The following is a 27,128-nucleotide window of genomic DNA, read 5'->3' as shown; positions in this document are numbered from 1 at the left end:
TCCACCTCGAGGCCACTCAGATCTTCCAACCAGGGTCTCTTATCTATACCCCGCTCTCTCTTCAAATCCAAGAGTGACTGTGCTTTTGCCGTAAGGGCCTTGTCCCTCTGGACCAGTCTCCCCTCTTCTGTTAGACTAGCTGAGTCTGTAAACAGCTTTAAAAAAAAACTTCTCAAAACCCATCCCTACCAACTTGCCTTCCCTGTAATAGGGCTGTAATTTATACTTTTCTGTGTAACTGTATATGTATGTTGTTTTTATGCATACTCAATAATCCAGGGAAGAAAATCACGGAAAGGGGAATCAGTTCATCTGGACACATTTATTGAGGGAAATGTTTCATCACTCACCCAGGTGACCTCTTCAGTCTAAACTGACTGCAGGTAGGAGAAGGAAAACAGCTGCCTAAGTGTAAATCAGCGGTGACCCATATGTGGCGGGAGTGTCGGAACAGTTGAGATGCGTATTTTCCAAACACTCCTTCTCAGTGGCTTTCAAATCCCAAAACACGTTGCGCCAGAAAATGGTGCACCCCAAGGATCGGGTCCCCAGCACAAACAGAGCAATATATAGTGTAACGCTGTTAAGTGCCAAGAGGATTGCTGTGACTTGTACTTTGGGGGAAACCAAACAGCTGGCCAATAGGATGGCACAACACTGAAGATCTAACGCGTCGGGCCAGGACTCTGCAGTCTACACCCATCTACAGGCCAGTGGCCACTCTTTCAAGGATGAGGATGTGCACATCCTTGATAGGGAGGAACGCTGGTTTGAACGAGGAGTCAAAGAGGCCATCTACACTACCGTTCAAAAGTTTGGGATCACCCAAACAATTTCGTGTTTTCCATGAAAAGTCACACTTATTCACCACCATATGTTGTGAAATGAATAGAAAATAGAGTCAAGACATTGACAAGGTTAGAAATAATGATTTGTATTTGAAATAAGATTTTTTTTACATCAAACTTTGCTTTCGTCAAAGAATCCTCCATTTGCAGCAATTACAGCATTGCAGACCTTTGGCATTCTAGCTGTTAATTTGTTGAGGTAATCTGGAGAAATTGCACCCCACGCTTCCAGAAGCAGCTCCCACAAGTTGGATTGGTTGGATGGGCACTTCTTTGAGCAGATTGAGTTTCTGGAGCATCACATTTGTGGGGTCAATTAAACGCTCAAAATGGCCAGAAAAAGAGAACTTTCATCTGAAACTCGACAGTCTATTCTTGTTCTTAGAAATGAAGGCTATTCCATGCGAGAAATTGCTAAGAAATTGAAGATTTCCTACACCGGTGTGTACTACTCCCTTCAGAGGACAGCACAAACAGGCTCTAACAGGTACTATTTAATGAAGATGCCAGTTGGGGACCTGTGAGGCGTCTGTTTCTCAAACTAGAGACTCTAATGTACTTATCTTCTTGCTCAGTTGTGCAACGCGGCCTCCCACTTCTTTTTCTACTCTGGTTAGAGCCTGTTTGTGCTGTCCTCTGAAGGGAGTAGTACACACCGGTGTAGGAAATCTTCAATTTCTTAGCAATTTCTCGCATGGAATAGCCTTCATTTCTAAGAACAAGAATAGACTGTCGAGTTTCAGATGAAAGTTCTCTTTTTCTGGCCATTTTGAGCGTTTAATTGACCCCACAAATGTGATGCTCCAGAAACTCAATCTGCTCAAAGAAGTGCCCATCCAACCAATCCAACTTGTGGGAGCTGCTTCTGGAAGCGTGGGGTGCAATTTCTCCAGATTACCTCAACAAATTAACAGCTAGAATGCCAAAGGTCTGCAATGCTGTAATTGCTGCAAATGGAGGATTCTTTGACGAAAGCAAAGTTTGATGTAAAAAAAATCTTATTTCAAATACAAATCATTATTTCTAACCTTGTCAATGTCTTGACTCTATTTTCTATTCATTTCACAACATATGGTGGTGAATAAGTGTGACTTTTCATGGAAAACACAAAATTGTTTGGGTGATCCCAAACTTTTGAACGGTAGTGTATGTTAGGAGGGAACAACCATCCCTGAACTGAGGGTGAGGGCAGGGGGGCTAAGAGTACATCTGACGCCATTTTAAAATGCTGTGATTGCAGCTATTCCCCAATCCTCTGAATAGTACACATGGTCATTCTAACTAGTCAATGGCCACGCCTATTTGCATATGAAATTAGTTGTTGGTTTCGGTTGTTAAGCCACTGTGTTGTTTATAAGGGTGGAGATACCTGCAGTCAGTTTAGACTGAAGATGTCACTTAGATGAGTGTTGAAATGTTTCTCTCAAACGTTGTATCCAGATGAACTGATTCGCTTTCCTGTGATGTACATGTATGTTGTTTATTTTTTCTGTATCTGTATCTTATGCAGCACTCTGCCACTTTGTTTTAAAGAGGTGCTACATAAATAAACTCTTACTTGACTTCTTTGGGGCAAAGTCATCAATGAGAGCATCAAATGGGAATTTCTGTGATGATTGATGTTGATCACTGAGAAGCCACTGAGATGCTCTTGGACTATGGCAGATTTCAAGTATGTCTTAATCAGCTTGAGCTTTGAAAAACTCCTCTGCAGCTACCATGGTCACAGGCATAGTCATGGACATCCTGAGTGCCACCCAGATGCATCACGTCATGATAGCAGGACGTGTTTATTCCATCATGTTGTCAACTTGTGACTGACAGTTCGGGGTGGGTGCATTATGTTAAGTGTTGTAATTAAAAGGCTGTTTTTTGTAACCACGATTAACAAAATTATGTTAATGGCGTATTCCGCTGCACCAGAAAAGGAAAAGCGACACTACTCTGTTGCCATGAGAGAGCGCACTTCCAGAAAACACTTTCTCTTGCGGTGCCCCGACATTTTGTGCCCTAAGCGACAGTCTATGTTGCCTATGGCAAGGGCCGCCCCTGAAGACGACCTTATTACATGGCTTTATCTCACGCAGGAAGTCAAATTGACAGAAAAGAATCCACTTAAATTTATTTTGACCAGACTTCTTTCTGTATGTCTGCTTTGCTAACTGTAAAGGCTTCACGAAGCACATAATGTGGAACGGAACTGGAACGGTGATGAGGCTGTAGCTTGGCAACGGTCCAGACGACCGTCTGCAATTCAGAAATAACCAACCACAGTGTGTGTATATATATTATATATATACATACACACACACACACACACACACACACACACACACACACACACACACACACACACACACACACACAGATATATATACATATGTGTATAAAGCAGAGGGTGGTTTGTGGATAAATGGTTTGCTCACTCAAGTAGCAAAGACAAGAAAAATGCAGTGAGCAAACCAAACAAACAATCTCCAAGGGAGGTAGTTGGGGATGGAGGCTTATTGTCTTTGCTTCTGTGAAATGGATTTGTGGACAGAGTCTCTCGTTTGGTGCATAACTCCATCTAATACCAGTCCGCACGAAGCAAGAAGAAAACACTACAAACGACAATCCCATTGCATCCTACAGCTGTTTCCAAAGCTAAAACGTCAAATGTAAAAACAAATCTCTCGCCGTCGCATTATCCATTCAAATCTGTTTCCTTTGCGTCATGTACCGGTTGATTCTGTTCAGACAAAGCTGTATCCCGTTCCCCCCGGGTTCACTGACTCTTGGAAGTGATGTCAAATGGCCATTGATCTATCGAGGCATGAAGGGCCCCCTTCAGCTCTGCATGTAAATGTAGCACCGATGACTCTAATTACAGCTCACGCAGGCTTCCACTTCAAACAACAGCCCTAGGCTCGACTTCAGAGAGCGAGCCCTGCAGTATGGCGTCTTCAGCTTCAGCAGTGACCTAACCCTGTTAGACATAGAGACAGCCGGGCCAGGCAGCCAGGCCCCTCTTTAATGTCTCGTTACTCATTAGAACCGCAGGTAGTCTTTTGTCAAGCTTTTTATGGTCCCTCTCTTTGTAGCTGTGTCGATCCAATTGATTGGTTCTATGGTATGGAAATTCTTTCACGAAGGCCAGCAACATTATGGTGAATATTCAAATGGCGAGTGCATGCACTTCTACTTCCGCTTGCGACTGTTTGGCTGTTAAGGGAGTTTTTCTGTCTCCAGGGTAGATTTTCAAGAAAAAAAGATATATATTTTTTGGAAAAGCAATTACTGTATTTGTTAGAGTTAGGTTGTGTTAGCTATGGAAAAAAAAAGATTTGTGTGTCAATGATGACATTTTAATACTTTTTCAGTATGTTGAAAATTCAAATGAGCCAGCATTTTACTGTTTTGGTCTTGTCCCCAACCAAGACTTTTTAACTTCTCCTCTATAACAAAGCAATAAAAATGTCATTACCAAACAAGTTACTAATTGAGCACTTTAGTGCTCAATTAGTAACTAATTGAGAACTAAAGTAATTAAACTAAACTAATTGAGAACTAATTGAGAACTAAACAGTAATAAGACATTTCACTTTATTCACGTATATTTATTGTACATTGTATGCTAGCTAACAAGTTAGCTTAGCACATCTAAGACTTAGCCAACTTTTTCTCCAAAAAGTGAAAATTGTCATTACCATCATGTGACATTACCATCACATTTTGCTGTTACAACTTTGAAAAAAGCATCATAATATCAAACTTATTTTGTAGGACGATCAAAGCTATGTTAAGCTATTTGTTCCAGACCACCTAGTAGAGCCTTTGAAAAAACCCCTAAACAAAACAGATTTTAAATAAATTTATTTTTTTCAACATTTCAAAAGCCAAAAGTGCCCCAAATTGAAGAATCACCCAGAAGTGGATGTAGGTGTTTTCCAAAAGAGTTTAACACTGAGATTGGCCTTTGGTTCAGTCTCACTGTGAACAACACAGACTCTCTCCAAGTCTTCATATGAACTAGACTTGGTCAATAGTCCGTTGAAGTGCCTTGTTGCGGAGATGTGCTATATTGACAAATTTGCCTTGCTCTGCGTTGGTCAGGGTCACAGCCGGGAGTGTTGGCCCTAACATGCATGTCTTTTGATGTCTTTTTATCTACTATACAACAAATAGCTGGAATAAACTTCCAGAAGACTTGAGACTTGCTCCAACACTGACTACTTTTAAATCCATATTAAAACATTTATGTCTACCATTGCTTTCTGCTTAACTGCAAGCCTTGCATTTTGACTTTTGCAAAGTTGTAAAACTTGCATTATATTTTGATTTTATTCTTTAATTTAAATGTCTTTTTATCAATTACTTGTTAAATCCTTTATCATTGTATGTTTTTTTTTATCCCCCCCCCCCTTTTCTCCCCAATTGTATCCGGCAAATTACCTCACTCTTCCGAGCCGCCCCGGTTGCTCCACCCCCCCTGCCGATCCGGGGAGGGCTGCAGACTACCACTTTACAACTCCTCCCTCAGACTCAGACTGTCAGACACCCTTGAGTTAATGGTCAGTGGATTGGCCCTGTCGAGTTTTGTTTGTGTTGTTTTGTGCTGCTTGTTGTGTGCTGCGGTAGTGCAGTATAGATATGGTGTTAGGTGCACCATGCTTGCTGATATATTTTGTTCTCATTTCTATTTATCTTTTATTTGTTTGTTTCTGTTTCTATTTTATTATCTTGTATCTTGTTAGATTTAGTTATTAGAGCGCGAGTGTCTGTAATAGAACTCAATTTCCTCTCAGGGATAAATAGTACTCTGATTCTGATGCCTCCTCTGGTACATGTGGAGTCGCCAGCTGCTTCTTTTCACCTGACAGTGAGGAGTTTCACCAGGGGGACATAGCACATGGGAGGCTCAAGCTACCCCCCCCCCCCTGAACAGGTGCTCCGACTGACTAGAGGAGGCGCTACTGCAGCGACCAGGACACATACCCACATCCAACTTCCCGACCACAGACATGGCTAATTGTCTGTAGGGATGCCCGGCCAAGCCGGAGGTAACACGGGGATTCAAACTGGCAATCCCTGTGTTGGTAGGCAATGGAATAGACCACTACGCTACCCGGACACCCCCCATCTGTTTTTTTTTTTTATGTGAAGCACATTGAGTCTGCCTTGTGTATAAAATGTGCTATATAAATATAAAGTTGCTTTGCCTTAAAACAATATGATACACAGTGATTAAAAAAAGAAGATAACCGCAACCGTATAACGCTAGTTCGACAGCCTTCCCTAATGACTCAAAACACTAAACACACGGTGGCATTCATTATCAATGACCACCTGTTAACGAGGCCGTAGACCCCGCTATCTCGACTGTGGACTAGAGGATTAGCATATAAAGTCTCTGGTAAAGTACAGAAGTGATTACAGCGCCTGCTGGGTTTAACTCAGACTGTGCCCAATTACAGGGCAGAGGTATCCATTGTGCTGCCGGCTGTCCCTGTGAGAATACAGGTGAATGTGTTGACCCCTTTCCCTTGTCATGTTTATGACTAAAATTTTTCAATTACCATGGGGGTGGGGGGGTGGTGGTGGTGGGTCTGCTCCACCCTGAGGAAAAATGCTTGAATAAATCATTTGTTAGCATGCCATTCACACGTTGGTGTTACAGCAATTATTTACTGTAGCCCGACTACCCTCATGCCTTTTAATAGGCCTGTTTGTGCATGTATACAACAAACACCTCCACCCAAATTAACCATTTGAGATCATAAACGAGTACATAATAAGTGCAAATTATTAAATTACAACCTAATTAAGTATTAAATTCTGACATACAACTCGATCCATACATTTTAACAGTGCCCATATACAAGCACAGTAATCATAACACACATGCACAAAGAAAAATAATCTAATAAAAAGTTAGTGGGATCTGATTAAATAAAAGAAAAAATACAAGTGTTTATCAAAAGAGTTGACAAAAATAAATTCGGTGCACTTTAGTCTCTTTGCGCTGTGCTCAGACTACTTCCAGATGGCATCTTTTCTAAGTTGCAATTTGACACAGGCCAGCTTTGCTATTTCATTTTGTTTTGATGCCATTTTCAAATCAAGGGCAGGGGCAATTTCAGACTGAAACTACAGTACAGGATTGAATTTGAGCCAGCCTGAAAAGGTCAATTGGTATCGGCTGCAATCAACATAAAGTGCAGGAATAGATTGGTTCGGCTATCTGAAGCCTTCCAAGATGTACCCAGAGACACAGAGAACATGAAAGCAGACAGCACGGAGGTTTCTGCCACTGAGGGACTTCGTATCTGTGAATTATTTATTGTTCATGCAGAAAATCACAAAGATGGATAACAGGAGGGTCACCGTTGTTGCTTCTGACTATATTAGGTCCCAGGATGCCTCTGCAACTACAGTAGGAGAAACCGAACGTTTTTTTCCCCCACTCCAGTACTGCCCCTGGTGTTAGGGTGAATCACACACACACACACACACACACACACAATGGCAACATCCCATTGTAGTGTCAACCAGTGGTAGGAAATTTCAAGGTTTAGTTTTTATTTTTTTAACTTTTGGCCTCAAGGGGTGTTCGAGTGGCGTGGCGATCGAATCCCCGTGTTACCTCCGGCTTGGTTGGGCGTCCCTACAGATGCAATTGGCTGTGTCTGCGGATGGGAAGCCGGATGTGGGTACGTGTTCTGGTCGCCGCACTAGCGCCTCCTCTGGTCGGTCGGGGGGGGGGGATGCCTGTTCAGGGGGGAGGGGGAACTGGGGGGGGGTAGCGTGATCCTCCCACGCGCTGGCGAAACTCCTCACTGTCAGGTGAGAAGAAGTGGCTGGCGACTCCACATGTATCGGAGGAGGCATGTCGTAGTCTACAGCCCCTACTCAGATCGGCAGAGGCGGTGGAGCAGTGACCGGGACGACTCGGAAGAGTGGGGTAATTGGCCAGGTACAATTGGGGAGAAAAAGGGAGGGGGGGGAACTTATGGCCTCAAGGTAGCAAAACTACATCTACAGCAGTAGCCCTGGACTGATAGTACCACAGGGCACTGGTGTGGCTGTGTGCTGCAGACTTTTTGCACTGGCACATTTAAGAGGCTCATCTTTATCTGTCCTATTCTGTAAATCACTGAACGGTGAACTCGAACACTGTATTGATTATAAAGGTTGGGGCACAGAAAAGCTCTTGTTTGATAAAGGACGTTTGTACTTGTAAATAACGCCATAAGGCCCGAGCGACGTTACTGTAAAAAACGTTAAGATCTAATTCAACCATACGGCACTTTCAGCACATCACATTCACGCTAAACTAACCATGTCTTGTCTAATGTAAGCACAGATGGAACATTTCATACACAGCTGATTTTGTGGGTTTTCCCTGGGGTAACAATACCAGTTGGCAAACACTGCCCTGCAAACAAGACACTTTATAGCTCGATAAAACCGTGGGGGAAAAAAATAGTTGAGTTGGTTTCCACTTTGTTATATCACCAATGCGATGCGCTCCAGTGCATTCACAGGTAGGAATTAATTTATTGCCGCATTTCCATTCAACGTGTGCGATGTTAACGATGCTAAAATTGGACGCAAAATTCCTGGGAAAAAAATTCATTGGGAAAGGAAAGCATGTTTATTGGGTTCCCAGTTAAAATCTTATTGTTGAATAGTTTTGTGATAACAACAGTCTGCTCCGCATTCCCTTTTACCCAGGATTATTTTCCTCGCCTGGAGGCTTTTGATGCGGCGATTAACATGCCACCGTTTATTGAAAAGGTTTTCCTTTTTCCTTTATGCTCCGACAACTCCCACATTTGGTTGCAGATATTAAAAAGTAGATTACGCCGTTTACAACATCCCTTTATCACTCTGATCTGCTGTGTAGGTTTTTCTTTTTTCTTTTGGCCATTACAATTTTATTACAAATTAATTTAAAATCAATAAATCACCACTCTTTGCAAAGCAATGTCTTAGGGGGTGAATAGATACAGACATGTGCATTTTAACAGAGAAGCAAAATCTGAAGTAGTGACGTCTTACAGTTTTAGCCGATGATGCCATTCAAAAATAAAAGAGAATGGTTTTCAACGGGTCTTTATTGATCTTGAAACGGCTGCGAGGGTCACACTGTCCCGGCAGACTGTCACTGTATAAGGAGTCTACAATGCACAGTGAGGTCTGCAGAGAAAATCGCTGGTGCCAACCTGCCCTCCATTCAGGACTTATACACCTCCAGAGTCAGGAAACGGGGCAGTCAACATCACTGCAGACCCATCCCACCCTGTTCCAACTCCCCCCCTCTGGTAGGCGTTATAGAGCACTGTACCCCAAAACAACCAGATATAAAAACAGTTTCTTTCTGTGGGCTGTCATTTAAATGAACACTTAGCACTGTCAAATAAATCCAACTTTTTTATATATACTGTACATTGCACGTATACTGGTACGCTCTGGCATCTGCCTCAGGCATTGCAACATTGGGCTGGTGTAGGCGGGGAGAGCTAGCAGCATGTGGCTAGTTAGCAAGAGCCCCGGGACAGCTGATCAGCTCAGAGAGTCGACAGACTACGAGATGGGGAGTTCCACATTGCGAATTTTGCTGTTGTATGTACATCGATCGTACAACGCCAGGTCTCCACGGCACTATGTTCGCCGATCATACATGAACAGTAAACATAAAGACCATAACCTGCACCAACTTGTTACGGTGAGAGTTTGTTCTCATGGACGTCAGTCGAAGCAGCACTGAGAGCGGCTCTACTCTAGTGCGTCACAACAAAACAAAAAGGAGGCATGACCCTGTGGCTCTATTTAGCATTGCATGTATATTTTTCATCCTGGGTGCGACGTTAAACTGCAACTGTCGGGTTGTCGGCGACTAAACCGGCACCCCCACTTCAACCCTTGGGTTGTTGTGAGGAGGGTGTGTGTGTGTGCCCCCCCCCCACCGCAGGACTAAAAACAAAACCTGTCAAAGGGCGGATGAGTTCCTCTGTGAACCAACGGCCACCCATACCTGGAGAGGAGATAGGGACCACCAGGTACTTCCCCTACCGAAACACAATGATGACTCAACCAGACTTGTTGAGGCATCAGCTGTGCTCCTATGACCTCCGTAGGTTACAGAACTGATGATGATGATTATATTTACAAGACTCTGACTGGTACAGAATGTATGCAAGTAACCTGCTAACATCTATTTCAGCATCTCTGATATATCCTCTGCACCAATGCACTTTATCACCTCTTATTTCATCTGTATAAGTCAATCCATGTGTATATATCTGAAGATTGCTGTGTTGTAGTGTTGTTATTCTATGTTAAGTACAGTGAGAGCCACAAAACCAGAGTCAAATTCCATTTATGTGCAAACCTACATGGCCAATAAACATGATTCTGATTCTAATTTTGAGTCCTTAACGAACCCCCATTTGGCCTGAATGAGAATTTCAAATACAGAGAGGGAAGACTGGAGTGACTGATAAGTACCTCTTCCACACACTGTGCGGAAGCACAGCCAGCGCTCTCACGTGGCGATAACCGCGTTCGTATGCGAAGGCAACAAGGCCACGTGAATGCCTTGGTCTTGGTGCAAACCATATGGAACAAAGTGAAAACATCATATAAATGGAGAAAATGTGTATAATAGAACAAGAGGATTATAAAAACGGCAAAATAAGACAAGGTCATATGAATTTGTCATTTCATCTACAAATGCATACTACCAGAGATCAGTGGGTGCAGAGTACATGATCCAAACTGCTGGGTGACGGGCTCTGCACGGAGGAAGCACCGTCCTTCAGGTGTCATGGACTGAATGGTCAATTATATGATTAAGCCTCTTTATGCTATTTAAACTGGGTTGCATGTATCCAAGAATTATTTAAAACTTTAGGAAACAGTGGATATAGGGTGGCTCAGCTGTCTTGAAGTGCCATAGGCCTAAATTGTTGAAAACTATGATTTGAGATTGCCTAAGAGACCTATTTTCATGACTCAACCATCGAATCTGTTGTCAGGGTGGAGTTCCTTTGAGGCGGCTAACAGTTTGTGCTTTGATGCACAGGAGACTTATATGACACATCTTGTGCACAAGTAATTATAATGGGAAAATCTCAACAATCACTATATTCTGATCTATAAATAAGGTTGGCCTGCTTGCCAAAGTAAACTAATTTGGCGAGAAAAATAGTCCAAAAATATAAGTCGCCCAGACGGCATATAGAAGTTCAATAGTCATTGCTGAAATGTTTTTTTTCTTTCTAAATGACAGAAAATCGTAGCAAACATCATTTGACTATTTCTGGTAACTTGAAAGTTCTGCCCAACAATATTGTTATTGCTTTCATCAGCCGAATCAAACGCCGTTTTGTAGCTTCAGCAGGAATACCAAATTAACTCTGCAGAGGCTAAATGCAAATGAACACATGTCCATGGACCACCATTATCCATTTTCGAACAGAACTAAGAAGTGAAATGGATTCATTGTGTCGATGTGCCCCCACCAGAACTGACAATTCTCAGAAAATACTTCCAAAACTACGCAGAGGAAAAGGAACTGTTTTTTTTTTTGTTTGTTTGTTTTGGATAGCTAGAAATCTGGAGGACTGGTTGTGCACTGACGATATGGAGAAAGAAGCAGTGCAAAAGGCAAAAGAGGAAAAGAGGGAAAGTGGTAGCAGTTAAGAGAAGAATTTGAAGACGTCTTTATGCATGCTCAATAATCCAGGTAAGGAAATCCCGGAAAGTTGAATCAGTTCATCTGGACACAACGTTCAGTGGGAGAAACGTCCCATCGCTCATCTGTGTGGAGACTAATGAAGTCACTTAGATGAGTGATGAAGCAATTCTCCCACGAACCACTGTGTCCAGATGAACTGACTCAACTTTCTGGGAATTTGAAGATGAGGAGCGATTCTTAAGAGTTTGGCTTACTCCCTGTCCAAATGTAGTTGTTTTTTTTATTAAATAATGCATGAGCTGTATAAAGGATTGTTCCATATCCATCCATCCAGTTTCCAAGCCGCTCATCCTAATTAGGGCCGCGGGATGCTGGAGCCTATCCCAGCAGTCATAAGGCGGAAGGCGGGGAAACACCCTGGACAGGCCCCAGTCCATCACAGGGCTGGTCCATGTCTATTTCTATAACCCTAGAGGAAAATCTGCCTTTACTATGCACGATTAATACTAGGTGGCTAACAGACTATTGGGTAAAATTGTCGAGTTTAACCCCTGGCTCACATGTCATATACCATTATATCATACCATCACGCAAACAATTTAGCTTGGCGACTACATACCAAAGAAAGCTCGACATGTAGACAGACACCGAGCCCACCCAGCCACCCGCACACAAGTAAGACTTGTGGAATAATAACAGCTTGTGCTATTTTTGTTTTAAACTGTGCCCAAACTGCCTTCAGAAATCAACATTCAGATATTCCTATCTGCGATAATATCCCTAAGCAATGATAATGGGGCATTAAATAAATAATGAATACAATGTAGTCGTATAAGAGGATTTTCAAATTTCAATAAGGATTTATTCCCTTATCTCTATTTGTAACCATGCAAGACTGTCAATCACTCCTTTCCTTTTACAGCCACCTAAAAGATAAAGGACGTGAGCACATAAACAGAGGAGGAACAACGAAAGATGCACACAGTTCTCCACGAACAAGGACAATTTCAACCGTCTGTCCTTCTGCACAACTAATAGATCCATGCAGTATCTAGTACGATGGATTCTGACAACTAAATCCACCAGTCATGCATGTGTAAGGGCTGATGCGACAAATTATTTATTCAATGTGACAGTTTCATCCTTTCCCCTCTGAAAAGCAGGATTTCTTAGCAGATTATCAATTGCGATTTCACACTCCGGAGGATTCCCTCTGGACCACTGCACTGCCACCGGGAGCCAACGTATAGCAGGGCTTGGCCAGCGATGGTTTGTGTAGATGAATGGGCTGAGTAAACAAAAAAGTGAAAAGTTAAGGTTTAGATTAAGGTTCGAGATAAGTATGCAGTAGTGTGTGGGGCTGAAAAAAGACAGGGTACTTGGTTCATCTGCTCAGAAGGAGCAAAGGCACTCCTGAGAAGACAGGCAGGAAATTAAAGAGGATATTTACTGTCGGAATTAGGACACGAACCAAATGGCAAGGACGGTGCTGCTTATACGTGGTAGTGTATAAGATCCTCACCTTTCAGCACACAAACACAAAAAAAACCTACCGAGGGAAGAGCAATGGAATAAATAGTGAGACAAAAGAAACAACCATTTTATGACACAGCATGCTCTAACAGTAACACACTATAAATAACCAGTCTAAGAATCACATATTTGTGCAGTATGCTGTGGGGTCGCGGGGCGGCTGGAATAATTCCTATTGCAAAATTCTTGCCACAAAAACAAATTAAAAATACATTCTTTCGGTTGTTTATCTTTGCCAGCCCGTTGTTACAAAGTCTTTGGAAACCTCAAAGGCACACATGCCCTGGTTGCTGTTATAGTGCACTAAAACTTCAGCCCAACAGCTTGAATGAGCGCGCCAGAAAAAAATAGCTCGTCTAAAAGCTTGTGTTTTGCTTTACTCGCTGAGCTACACAATAATTGGTCTTTCAGGAAGAAAAAAAATAAATAAAAAGGAGAGGAGGATAAATCTGCATAGCAGTTTCATTAGGGCTGTAACTTGATCCACTTCATGGCGCGCCTCATGGTTTTTAAACTGATTTGGCTCTTTTTGACCGGGAAAGACCACTGACCAGGAATTGGCAGTTGTACTAGTAAATCACTCTGGATATTAAGCCCAGAACGTTTTTCAATGAGGGATTATTCTGGTTGACAGGAGCTTTCTTGAGGCATTAGCGGTTTCCACCTGCGTATCCTGCAATCAGCTCAGTCAGCACTGATTGGTTCCTTCTCCCGTCCAATCATCACACCGACAAGCTGCGCCTCGAATCTGGCTCTTCAGTCCCGTGTCCAACGAGGATGCATAACAACAGCACGAGACAAGATCACTAGTACTGTTGACTGATGGCCAGTAATGCTTTATAAGCGTGATTTTTTTTCCTTTGCTTTAACTTGTTTAATCAGAAACGGCTTCCACATTGCTCTCAACCTCCCAAGTTATGTTGCTATAAGTGGGGGTTACCCCTATGTGCCTGTTCTTGTGTTGCTGTTCACATAACCCGGTGGGTGAATGGGCTTAAGTTTCAATAAGCTTCATAAATGACTAAATTGAATATTAGGGGATCATCTACCCCCCCCTCCAAGTTTTTAGGATTTTTATCTTTAATTTTAATATTTAACAAGTTGTCTTTTGCTTATCTATTTTTTTGAAAAAAAATTGTGTGTGTGTTTCCCCCCCCCCTTTCCCCCCCAGTTGTACTTGGCCAATTACCCCACCCTTCCGAGTCGTCCTGGTCGCTGCTCCACCCCCTTTGCCGATCCGAGGAGGGCTGCCGACTACCACATGCCTCCTCCGATACATGTGGTGTCACCAGCTGCCTGTTTTCAACCTGACAGTGAGGAGTTTCCCCAGGAGGATGTAGCGCGTGGGAGGATCACATTATTCCTCCCAGTCCCCCCCCCCCCAAACAGGTGCCCCGACCGACCAGAGGAGGCGCTACTGCAGCGACCAGGACACATACCCACCTCCGGCTTCCTACCCTCAGACATGGCTAATTATGTCTGTAGGGACACCCGACCAAGCCACTGCTTCACCCTTAGATACAAATAAGGTTATGTATCCGCTGCTAGGGTGCTCACCCGCACCAAGCCCTGGCAACACATCACTCCCACCCTTGTCCACCTTCACTGGCTCCTGGTCAAAGCCTGCATTTCTTATAAAATCCTCCTCCTCACCTATAAACCCTTCCACACCCATACCCCCCAGTACCTATCAGACCTCCTCAACCCCTGTATTCCATCCCGGAATCTGCGGTCTGCAGACACGGGCTTGCTTTACATCCCCCACACCAGCCTGCAGACTTTGGGGATAGAGCCTTTAGTGTGGCAGCCCCCACCCTTTGGAACTCTATTCCAGCAGAGATCCACAACGCTGCTTCTTTGGACAATTTTAAAAGACTACTGAAAACCTACTTTTTTACCAAGGCCTATTGATCTTTTTTTTAATCTTTTTCTTATCTAGTGTAAAGCGTCCTTGGGTTCCTTGAAAGGCACTATACAACATTAAGTTGTTGTTATCCTTATACTTGACAAAACAATGGCAAGACGACATGCTCAACGTGAACATATGAAACTTGATGGAAACTCCAACCAAGTCCCTAGATCCCCAAATGACTTCGAGAGGGAACCGTGCTGACTGGCTCACTACAAGTGAAATTGTTGCAGAAGTTGAACATTTTCTCCTCAAGCAAGCAACCATTTCCCTCATTTCCTTTACCCAAAGGTGAAATAGCAGCTTGCTGCACCATGTCACCTCTCTCCATTCACTTTTGATTGATTCATGCTGTGCCAAATTTTAGCATCACGTTCACTGTAAACACAGTGAAGCAAGTAAGCCCATTATCGCTCTCATCATTGAATTAATATAGGCCATCTTTCAAAAAAAATGTAGGGCTCTTAAACTGGAAAAAGGATTCAGCGGTGATGTAGATGCAACAATTTTACTGTGTAAGTAAGTAATCGTTTGTAATTTCCAGCAAGTGTGCTATTGCTGGTATCCATAGGTGGTAAAGCAGGGATGGGAGGGGTGTAGTTCAACCCCGTGGATGCACCTCACAACAAATACCGCAACAGTAACATACAGTAAAATTCAACAAAATAGCATAGAGGCTGCCACATCCTGAAAAGACAGAGTCTACTTTTAAGCATTCAATTATTTTGTCTCTGGTAGTTTTTTCCCCCCAGGTTTTTGGGGGTCTGGAGGTTTGCCACCCGCGGCTTAGTGGTCTTGCCAGGGGGATGGATCAGCGTTCTTAGGTTTAAGGTTAGGGTTAGCTTTTCGTGGCTCCTGCATTGTGATAAATTTGAAATAATGGTTGGGATTTGGAGCAGGGTAGAAATGGTTCAATAGCTTTGCAAATGCAAACCCACATAATGGATTCCACCAGTAGGTACAGCAAGGAGGCACCTGTGGACTGAGACACTGGAGCGTGTGTCTAAAAGCATGGAAAGTGAGTCACATTGTTGAGCACAGCCTCAAAAAGCCTTTTTTTATGGTGGCTATGTAGGGAGGATGGTAGGGTAAGCTGCTGACCCCCAGCGAGCAGGGGGAAGCAGATAGCTGGTCTCTTTCCCTCTAGCAACCCACATGCCACTGTCAAGCCTTTGAAAAAGCCCAAAAAAAAGGCCTCTAGGTCATCCATACTTTTAAGGAAGCCCCCTTGGAAAATAGAATTCAAGTTCTCAATTCTTTCTTTTTTATTTGGCAAAGAAATTGCTCACCAACAGTGAGTTCAACATTTTAACATGACCCGCTTGGCAAACGTTAACTGACAATAAATATTGGTTCCCCTTCTGGAGCTATGAGTAACGGTCTAACAAAAAGGACTTTCAGGAAAGCAAGCACAAATCAAGTGTCTCATTTCGTCCATAGGGGAAATGGGACACAGTAATTCCTGCAAGTTTCGAGAGAGACAGTTATAAGAACACAGTTTATTTAGGTGCAGGTGCATCCAGTTGATCACCTGGAAATCTGGCTCTCGCTGCATCACGCCTGATCTAATCCCCACACTGCAATTAAATTCCTTCAGTACTACAATATGGACAAAAAGATCAGCATATAGTTGGGTTTCGTGTCTTTAATAGGATTAAAATCTCTGAGTCTGAAAGCTGCATTTCCTCCACATAAAAACCTTGAATGCAAGACAAAATGTTCACTGTGAAACAGAATGCATACTTCCTATTGGATATCTATTTATCGTGTCAAAATCTAATACATGATATCAATAAATAAATAGGGTGTGCTTTGCTTTCCCTAAGATTTTGAGGGGTAATACAAGAGATGAGATTAAACTTACAAAAAACTCATTTTATCCCTTGTCCTCACGATTCACGCAGCTCCTGTGGTCTTTATTATTGACTCTACAAAATAATCTGAAAGCTTTAAAGTACCTCACCTATATATTTCTTTCTTTAACCTTTAGTTAGGTAGTCTATATCTGCACAGATGGCGGCACGCACCGGCTTCACTCGCTAGCTCTCGAACAGTGCTACTATGTAGTTATATTCATGTTAACTGTATGTAGTCTTACTAACACAGAATGCACTTGCAAGCATCTTTTCCAACCGCCAAACTCTTCTCGACATTGGATCCAGATGCAGCAACCTATCTTTTAGCCTGCCTAACTTGGACAACATCAGCAAACTCATTCAATGACCTGGAAACCCAGAGCCCCCAGCAACAGCAGACACGTGGTAAGAGAGCTGGACTTCAGGCTCCGCTAAAGGCTAAGGCTAAGCCAAACAAACCAATGTGAACAAATCTGTTTCTGGCCAATGTCCGATCCCTGGAAAACAAACTCGATGAACTTAAATTAAGACTATCTATATGGTGACAAATCAGGGAATGTTGTGTTTTTATCTTCTCTGAGACATGGTTACAGGAACATACACTGGACTCGACCATCCAGTTAGACCATCATTATTTCGGTCAGGCAGAACTGATGTGTCCGGTAAGATAAGAGGAGGGGGCCTGTGCATCTTTCTCAACAGTATGTGGTGTGCTGATGCGACGGTTGTGGGGAAAACCTGACTCGGAATGTCTTATGATAAATTTGCAGACCATTCTATTTACATAAAGGGTTCCCCACTATCATTGTTACTGCCGTTTACGTTCCCCCACATGGTAACGTGAAGGCGGCACTTAAAACATTCTCTGGGGTTATCGGTAAACAAGAAGCAGCACATCCCGAGGGGGCTTTCATTATTGCTGGTGATTTTAATCAGGCAAAGCTCAAAACAGCTCTCCCCAAACATCATCAATACGTGGACTACCCCACAAGAAGAAGGAACACACAGGACCATGTTTATTGCAACATACTACCTCAGGCCTTCAAAGCAGTCCTCCATCCCCACCTTGTACAATCTGACCAGATCTCTCCGTTTATGCTGCCTGCATACATAAAGCTACTAAAACGTGTTAAACTGGAACATCTTTAAATAATCTGCCAGTCGGGGGGGGGGGAGGTCAATGTTGAGGAGTCTGCCTCATCAGTCACTGGCTTCATGGCCAAATGCATCAGTGATGTCATTATTGTGAAAGTGATAAGGACTATGCCAAACTACAAACCTTGGATGAAGAGTGAGCCCCCGACACAGCATTCAAATCTTGCAATAGCGATAAACTCAGAACGGCAAGGAACAACCTCAGGCATGGCATTAAGTCAGCCAAGAATAAATGCAAACTACAGGTTGAAGAACACTTCACTAACAACTCCAACCCACGCCATATGTGGCAGGGTATTTAAACAATCACACACTATAAAAGCAAAATAGCTGTGTGCCCACTGCTGATGCTTCCTTGCCAAATGACCTCAACAAATTTTATGCACATTTTGAAGCCAACTCGGAGCCACACTGTAGGACCAACGTGGCTTCCGACAACCAGGTGCTCCAATTGTCTAGGGATGATGTGGTGGGATGTCTGGGGAAGGTGAACATGTGCAAGGCTGCTGGAACTGATGGCATTCCTGGCCGAGCTCTCAGAGTGTGTGCACATCAGGTAGCTGGGGTCCTTGCTGACATTTTCAATGTGTCCCTGGCACAAGCTAGAATGTCTACGATCACCACAATCATTCCCATCCCAAAGTCACCTGTCATCACATGCCTGAATGACTACTGCCCCATCGCACTGACCTCCATCATGAAGTGCTTCAAAAGGCTGGTCATGGAACGTATCAAAACCAGCATCCCAGATAACAAACACCCAATCCAGTTTGCATATAGGACTAACCGCTCTACTGAAGATGCAATCTCCACAGCCCTCCACCTTGGCTTCGCTCACCTTGACAACACAGATGCATATGTGAGGTTGCTATTCGTTGACTTAAGCTCAGCATTTAATAGCTTCATTCCCACAAAGCTGGTCGGCAAACTAAAAGCCCTTGTTCTCCTCAACTCCACGTGCAACTGGATCCTGGAATTCCTCACTGGCTTACCTCAGTCTGTCAGGATGGGAGACCACAACTCCACTGCACTCACCCTTACCACCGGAGCTCCGCAGGGCTGTGTCCTCAGCCCACTGTTATACTCCCAGTTTACTCATGACTGTGTCACAACACAAACTCCATCATTAAATTTGCAGACGACACTACAGTGATGGGTTTGATCCATAACAACAATGAAGCAGCATACATGGAGGAGGTGGAGCTCCTAGCAGGCTGGTGTACCAAGAACAATCTCTGCCTCAACATCCAGTTGACTGTGGATTTTAGGAGACACAAGACAAACCACACACATCTACATTGATGGAACTGTTATTGAGTGAGTCATTTTAAATTCCTGGGAGTCCATTTAACCCAAGACTTATAATGGTCCCTCCATGTCTCCTCTCTCATCAAAAAGACTTACCAACGCCTCCACTTTCTGAGGAGGCTGAGAAAGATTAAGCTGCAACTTCAGATCCTGACTAACTTTTACAGATGCACAGTGGAGAGCATATTGACCAGCTGCATCATAGTCTGACATGGCAGCTCCACTGTGGCTGACCGCAAGGTTCTCCAGTGGGTAGTGAAAAGAAGCCCTGCATATTACTGGGACTGTACTGCCACCCATAAAGGACATCTTTGATGAGAGATGTCTGAGGAGAGCCTGTTGCATCACCAGGGACCCATCATACCCCAGCCACCATCTGTTTGACCCCCTGCCATCTGGTAGGCGATACCGGACCATACAGTCATGGACCAGCAGACTAAAGAACAGTTTCTTTCCAAGAGCTGTAAAGCTAGTGAATGGTATAATGATAATAAATTGAAAGGGAGTGAATTGAATAGTCCCACAAAGATTAAATCTCTTTTCATAAGATACCTTGACAGGAATGCTACACCAAGGTGAACACAGCAGATAAACGGGGCTAGACCTTTACCTAAATATTTTTTCCACAGCACAAAATGGTAACCTACAAAAGTCTTCACTAATAGTTTAAATTCACTAGAGAGAGTAGTTCTTTTGGCTTTAAACAAATGCAGTGTGTAAGAGGGGGGTTCATTGCATGAGAGCACTTTGTCATTATTCAGATCTGATAACAGAAGTGAGTCCTTTGGCTGTACAATTATTTCCAATGACTTGTGGAGTGATACCAGAACACCAATAATCATGGCACAAACTCGGAATAGCCTTATAGATAAAAATGTGACAGTAAATAGACCTACGACTCTATAGGGTAGTCAGAACAACCTTAGACTATGCGCTACAGTGATTAGTGGGAGTTTTATATAAAGGAATAAATCTACTTCAGTGACCAAGGCAGAAAGATATCAGGATAAGGCATGCGAATAGTGATGAACATTTTTGTTTTGGCTTCAACAGAGTCAAATGAAAAAAAAAAAAAATATATATATGATTTTCACCTGATATACAAGATAAATTCTAAATTTAGACTTAACTTATTTGCAATGTCCTTAACATGTGATTTTAATTCTTTAACACTTTGATCAGTAGGATTCGTCAGTCAATCACTTTACCCAATATGGAAACAATATCTAGGACCTGCCATTTTTCAAACATGAAAAAATAACCTTTAGGATTTAGTCAGAACTGAAAAGGATTTTTGTGTTTTTTGTAGTTACGGATTAAAAAATAATAATCAAGGTTTAGATAATTTAGACAGTTGGGCTTTTGAGGGTCTTTTAAGGGGCCATGAGAAACTCCAACAGAGTCAGTGGCATCACGGGGCCTCCATCAAGTGAGGACCCTTCAGACAAGCAAGGTGATATTAATAAATCAGATGCAAAGATGCGGGTGGCCAATGCCACATCTTTTAAGTGGGCTGACAATTCCTAGCAGGCCCTGAAGTGGGCTGTAAATACAGAGAACTTTAAAGCCAAACATCCCTTAGAGATTCATCAAAATGGGATTACAGAGGAACAAAACAGCATCAAAGAGGCAGAAGCTACAACAGCCTTATTAATACAGCCTGGCCTTTAACTCTTCGGAAATAGAGCAGCAGAATACTTGAACACACACGATCGCCATTCATTTGAGTTATAGCTTGAGGACAACTTTCCTAAAACTTCTAGGGTCATTTGAATTATATTTTGTGACAGTCGGGTAAAGTTACCACATGGCCTCCTTGATAACCGCAGTAAATGTATTTTGAAATTGCCCTAAATGGGGTGTCCGGGTGGCGTGGCAATCTATTCCGTTGCCTACCAACACGGAGCTCGCCGGTTCAAATCCCCATGTTTCCTCTGGCTTGGTCAGGCATCCCTACAGACACAACTGGCCGTGTCTGTGAGTGGGAAGCCAGGTGTGGGCATGTATCCTGGTCGCTGCATTAGCGCCTTCTCTGGTCGGTCGGTACGCCTGTTCGGGGGAGGAGAGGGAACTGGGGGGAATAGCGTGATCCTCCCGCATGCTACATCCTCCTGATGAAACTCCTCACTGTCAGGTGAAAAGAAGTGGCTGGCGATTCCTCATGTATCGGAGGAGGCATGTGGTATGTAGCCCTCCCCGGATCGGCTGAGGGGGTGGAGTAGCGACCAGGACGGCTCAGAAGAGTGGGGTAATTGGCAAAAAGTACAATTGGGGAGAAAAAGGGGGAGAAATCCAAAAAAAAAAGAAATGGCCCTAAATGAAGCCATACTGGAGTCACCATATGAATATTAACCTTTATGGTAAATGTACCAGCATGAATGAAAAACTGCTATTGCTATTAATTAAAGTCAGAATGAATGCTGGGATCCCCCCCTTTTTTTTCTCCCCAATTGTACTTGGCCAATTACCCCACTCTTCCGAGTCGTCCCGGTCGCTGCTCAACCCCCTCTGCCAAGCCAGGGGAGGGCCACAGACTAACAGATGCCTCCTTCGATACATGAGGAGTTGCCAGCCGCTTCTTTTCACCTGAAAGTGAGGAGTTTCGCCAGGGGGATGTAGCACATGGGAGGATAACGCTATTCCCCCCAGTTCCCCCTCCCCCCCCGAACAGGCGCCCCGACTGACCAGAGGAGGTGCTAGTGCAGCGACCAGGACACATACCCACATTCCCAAAATTGTGTCTGTAGGGACGCCCAACCAAGCCGGAGGTAACATGGGGATTCGAATCGGCGAGCCCCGTGTTGGTCGGCAACGGAACAGATCGCCACAGTACCCTGGCACCCTTGAATGCTAGGCTCTTTGTATCTCCAATCTGCCAAGTCATCAACCAGCACATGCTTGATCGGGTGTCTGAAACATTCTTAGCTATTTGCAAAGTAGTAATCGGGCTGTGACAGATGATGTTTCACAAGTTCACAAGATCACCAGCACAGACTAGTGCTCTTATTAAGGAACGCCTGACATTTCTGAGTGCCCATGGCTCAAAGTTTCTGCCCTGCACACCTGCGCAATCTTAACGGCACGCTGACTGCATCAGCCGGGCTACAGGCATAACCAATGCTGATTGATCAGGCCCGGACAGCTGTCTGGCAGCTTGACATTATATAAAACCTCACAGGAGCAGGGGAAAAGGAGCTCATACCAAAAAAATAAAAACAAAAAAGCAGCTGACACAATATGCACACAAACACGGGGCGAGAGATGAAACAACACACAAAAGAATAAAATAACACATATCCAGGGTTTCCATACTGTTTTGCAGAGGTGTAAAAAATCCGGTCCAGAAAGTAAAAACCCTAACCTTGTCTTTACTCCACCCATGTATTAAACCAGCTGATTTGGGGAACTAGTCAGTGCAATCTGATGGTTTAGTACATGGGTGGAGTAAAGACACGGTTAGGGTTTTTACTTTCTGGACCGGGTTTTTACACCTCTGCTGTTTTGTTCGGTTGCTTATTTTCCGTTTCTCTGGCTACTCCATTTTAATTTGGCTTTGTGTATTCGACACTGCCCTCTAGGGCACACACCAAGTGTACGTGAACATATGTGTGGGTAAATACCTATGTGCACAGCAGAATCAATGCATCGCACATGCTTGCAAACAGACATTTAAGCCTCAATCTATCTTAGGACCACTTTGATATACGAAGTCAAAACATCCCTAAGACACAGACGCAGACGAAGACGAAGCGTGATGCAACGCTTGTTACCAACACGGCGGTGTGCAACTGTTGAGTATTTCGTTTATACACAAACATTCTAATTTGTTGTGCAACCCAGGCAGCGAGTCAAAGACCATGAATCACAGATAAAATGATTGGATTCGTGGAAATCTGTGATGCATTGTTGTATTAAACTGAGGACAGTGCAAAATAGATAAAAAGCCGAAGATTGTTTCACGGTCGAAGAAAAAAATGAAATATCACCCAAGGCAACTTTGATAAGTTTACTTATCTGTGCACACTGCATAGAATGCATATACCTGCAGCCGTCTTTGTGCATTTCCAAAGTACACGGCTCATTGAGATAAGATAAATATCACATCAGCCTACGCAACACCTGATAAGTAATTATATCAGTTTCAAAGCTCAATTTTCATTGACTATCTTATCCAATCTTATTCTCAGGTCTGCAGAATTCAGAACAACTATGATTATTATGACTCGGCATAAGTGAAATTAAATTTGAAATCTTATCAAACCCAAATGTGTCTTAAGAACAAAGCATGTTCAAAAGTCTCAAATGTTGTCTTGATGCACGCTCGATAATCCAGGTAAGAAAATCAAAGAAGGTTGAATCAGTTCATCTAGACTCAACGTTTATTGACAGAAATGTGTCATCACTCAACTAAGTGACCTCTTCAGTCTAAACTGACTGCAGGCATCCCCACCCTTATGAACAACACAGTGGCATAACGACCGAAACCAACGATTGGTCCATCCATCCATCCATTATCCAAACCGCTTATCCTGCTCTCAGGGTCGTGGGGATGCTGGAGCCTATCCCAGCAGTCATTGGGCGGCAGGCGGGGAGACACCCTGGACAGGTCGCCAGGCCATCTCACTCACTCACTCACTCTCACTCTCACTCTCTCTCTCTATCTCACACACACACACACACACACACACACCTAGGGACAATTTAGTATGGCCAATTCACCTGACCTGCATGTCTTTGGACTGTGGGAGGAAACTGGAGCACCCGGAGGAAACCCACACAGACACAGGGAGAGCATGCAAAATCCACACAGAGGATGACCCAGGATTACCCCCGAGGTTGGACTACCCAGGGGGCTCAAACCCAGGACCTTCTTCTTGTGAGGCAACCGCGCTAACCACTGCACCACTGTGCCGCCAACGATCGGTTTCATATGCAAATGGACGTTACCAGTTTCAATGGCCATGTGTACGAGTCACAAAGGATTTGGGAATGTAAGCAATCACAGCAGTGTAAGATGGTGACAGATGTACTCTTAGGCACCATCCCCCGCTCCCCTCGGTTCAAGGATGGTCATTGCCTCTTAACACAGGTGGCCTCTTTGACTCCCCCGTTCAAACCAGCATTCCTCCCTATCAAGGATGTGCACATCCTCATCTCTAAAAGAGTATGAGAGAAACAAGGAAGAGCTAACGCGTCAGGCCAGGACTCCGCAGTCTACACCCATCTACAGGCCAGTGGCCACTCTTGCAGGGATAACATCCTTGTTAGGGAGGGTTGCTGGTTTGAACGGGGAGTCAAAGAGGCCATCTATGTGAAGAGGGAACGACCATCCCTGAACCAAGGGGGGGGGGGGGCTAAGAGTACATCTATCACCATCTTACAATGCTGTGATTGCAAACATTCCCAAATCCTCTGTAAATAGTACACATGGCCATTGAAACTCTAATGCAATGGTCACACCCATATCTGCACATGAAACTGATCACTGGTTTGGGTCGTCATGCCACTGTATTGTTTATAAGGGTGGGGACACCTGCTGAGACTGAAGCGGTCACTTAGGTGAGTGATGAAACGTTCCTGTCAATAAATGTTGTGTCCAGATGAACTGATTCAACCTTCTTCGATCCCAAATGTGCTATGGAGATGGCATAAATGAGAGGAAAAACACCAACAAGGCCCTGGTGTCAGGGGGGCAATGCTAATGTAATAGGTTTGGGTCAACACATGAGCTAATTGAAAATGAACATCATTACATCAGAAGTGGCCAAAATCAAACCCAAACCTAAAACAAAACAAAATATGATAGAGGATAAGAAAATAAGAGACAATTCGTCTGCATTAGGTTTCTTAGGATGGATATGGAGGAGAGAGATGAGAGGAGAGATATCGACACCTGAAAAATGTAGACCAGAAAAAAAGTGTTTTTCTGGAAAGGAGTGGGCAGATACAAAAACACAGAGCACAGCTATAACAACATAAAAAAAACTTTTCCAAAAACATAAATAGAAGGCAAAAATAGAAATATACAAAAAAAGTAATGGGGAAAAATAGACAAGGAGTGTTCGGTTCAACTCAGATAAACAATAACGTAATCCTACCGAAAGAAACAACAGTGTTAATCCTTCCTCATCAAATACTGCTGCACTATTTTACAGATGGCATCTGCAGCTGTCTAAATGTAAAGTGCACAATTTGTAGCTTCTTGCCTTTCATTGTGGTGTGTTTGGGAGCGGGCTGTCGACTTCTGCATCCTTACTTCTAAAAACACACCTCGCACAAAGGCACAAAGTCAGTCGACACCACGGCCACGACCTCAGTAAGGATTATGGGTATACAGATGAGGTCATATGCTTGAACACAGATGTTTGAACACACTACTCTACCTTGGACCACTGGGGCCGGAACAATTAAAATGTTATTCCCCTAAACAAATTGAAATATTATGCAAATTTAATATACTTCCTCATTCGCTTGCTCTTGCACTGCTTACGATGCTAACATGAATATTCTGCTCATGCATAAAGCGTTGGCATTTTGTACAAAAAATATATTTTGCATTTGGACGGATTTCTTAAAAATTCTGCCAACAAGCCTCCGAAATAAAACGGCAAATCCGTGTTTACCGACTATCATGCGACAGATGCGAGATGAAAATGAGGACTAATATGGAATAATCTGGAACGCTGGCTGGGCTAATGCTCACAATTTCAAAGGGATATGAGTCATATTTTTATGAGTAAGGTTAGCAGTAAAACTGAGTGCTAGACACGCATATGTGGTTTGTGATACGATATAAACGCATTCAGGTAATCTGTCCCGCTACGTCCTTCCATTTAGAGTCTGAGTTTTGCAAAAAAAAAACAAAAAAAAAACACCCCAGTGAATAAATATTTTAGCATTTCAACATCTACTTCCGATGTGTCAAGCATGAATCAGCAGGATTGTATGCAATCCTGTCAGGATGAAAACACCTTACCATCAGATGGATGTGGAAAAACCACATCCACGGAGACCGCCGAACCACAGCTATAGTTCAGCTGGAGCCGAGTCAAATAAAATCATGTATTTCACAAGTGACTTTGTCATCATTAAGTGTGAGCAAACAAAGTTGAGCAAATAAACGGGGAGCAAACTCTAGACGGAGAGAATGGAAAGAATGGACGTGGAAAACAATAATGGAATGGGCTGTGGTGAGCCGAGGTGCTCAGCCAGCCACAATTTAAAGGAATCAATATGCACTTTGAATAATGTAAAGAAATGCAGTAGTGTGGGAGGGCTGATTAGAAAACCACTAGATAGATGACTTGGTGGAAGTAAGAGGAGGAGAGGAGTCCTTACGCTGTGTTGCATTGTCCTCCAGACAACCCTCTGGCAGCAGCGGAAAAATAAAGGAGAAAGGGATTTCGTTAGTTTTAGAAAGACGAGAACGTGTGTTGGTTAGGAGAGAAAAAGATAAATGAGAAATGGCGGTGAAACATTCAATCCCAGAGTGTGACCAACCTGAGATTCAGCGTCTCAAACATTTTCTTTTATCCCCCCCCCTTCCCCCCCACAACTGCACCCAGCCAATTACCCCCACTCTTCTAAGCCAATTCCCCGGTCGCTGCTCCACCCCCTCTGCCGATCCGGGGAGTGCTGCAGACTACCACATGCCTCCTCCCATACATGTGGAGTCGCCGGCCGCTTCTTTTCACCTGACAGTGAGGAGTTTCACCAGGGGGACGTAGTGCGTAGGAGGATCACGCTGTTCCCCCCAGTTCCCCCTCCCCCCTGAAGAGGCGCCCTGAATGACCAGAGGAGGCGCTAGTGCAGCGACCAGGACACATACCCACAAC

The 27,128-nt window shown here is 43.6% G+C and overlaps 1 protein-coding gene across 1 annotated transcript in view; it reads right to left on the bottom strand.

The window, feature by feature from the left end:
* The window catches only part of LOC130111605 (glypican-6-like), a 202,855-nt gene that overhangs the window by 13,541 nt on the left and 162,186 nt on the right, over positions 1-27,128 (bottom strand). Inside the window, exon 6 of the mRNA XM_056278837.1 lies at positions 26,632-26,661. Within this exon, the coding sequence (XP_056134812.1) occupies positions 26,632-26,661 (30 nt within the window). The remainder of the gene's footprint in view (positions 1-26,631; positions 26,662-27,128) is intronic.

This window comes from Lampris incognitus, chromosome 4 (assembly GCF_029633865.1).
Source record: "Lampris incognitus isolate fLamInc1 chromosome 4, fLamInc1.hap2, whole genome shotgun sequence".
Lineage (NCBI taxonomy): Eukaryota > Metazoa > Chordata > Actinopteri > Lampriformes > Lampridae > Lampris > Lampris incognitus.
Note: the sequence above shows the minus strand (reverse complement) of the source record. Positions and strands in the feature narration are given on the sequence as shown.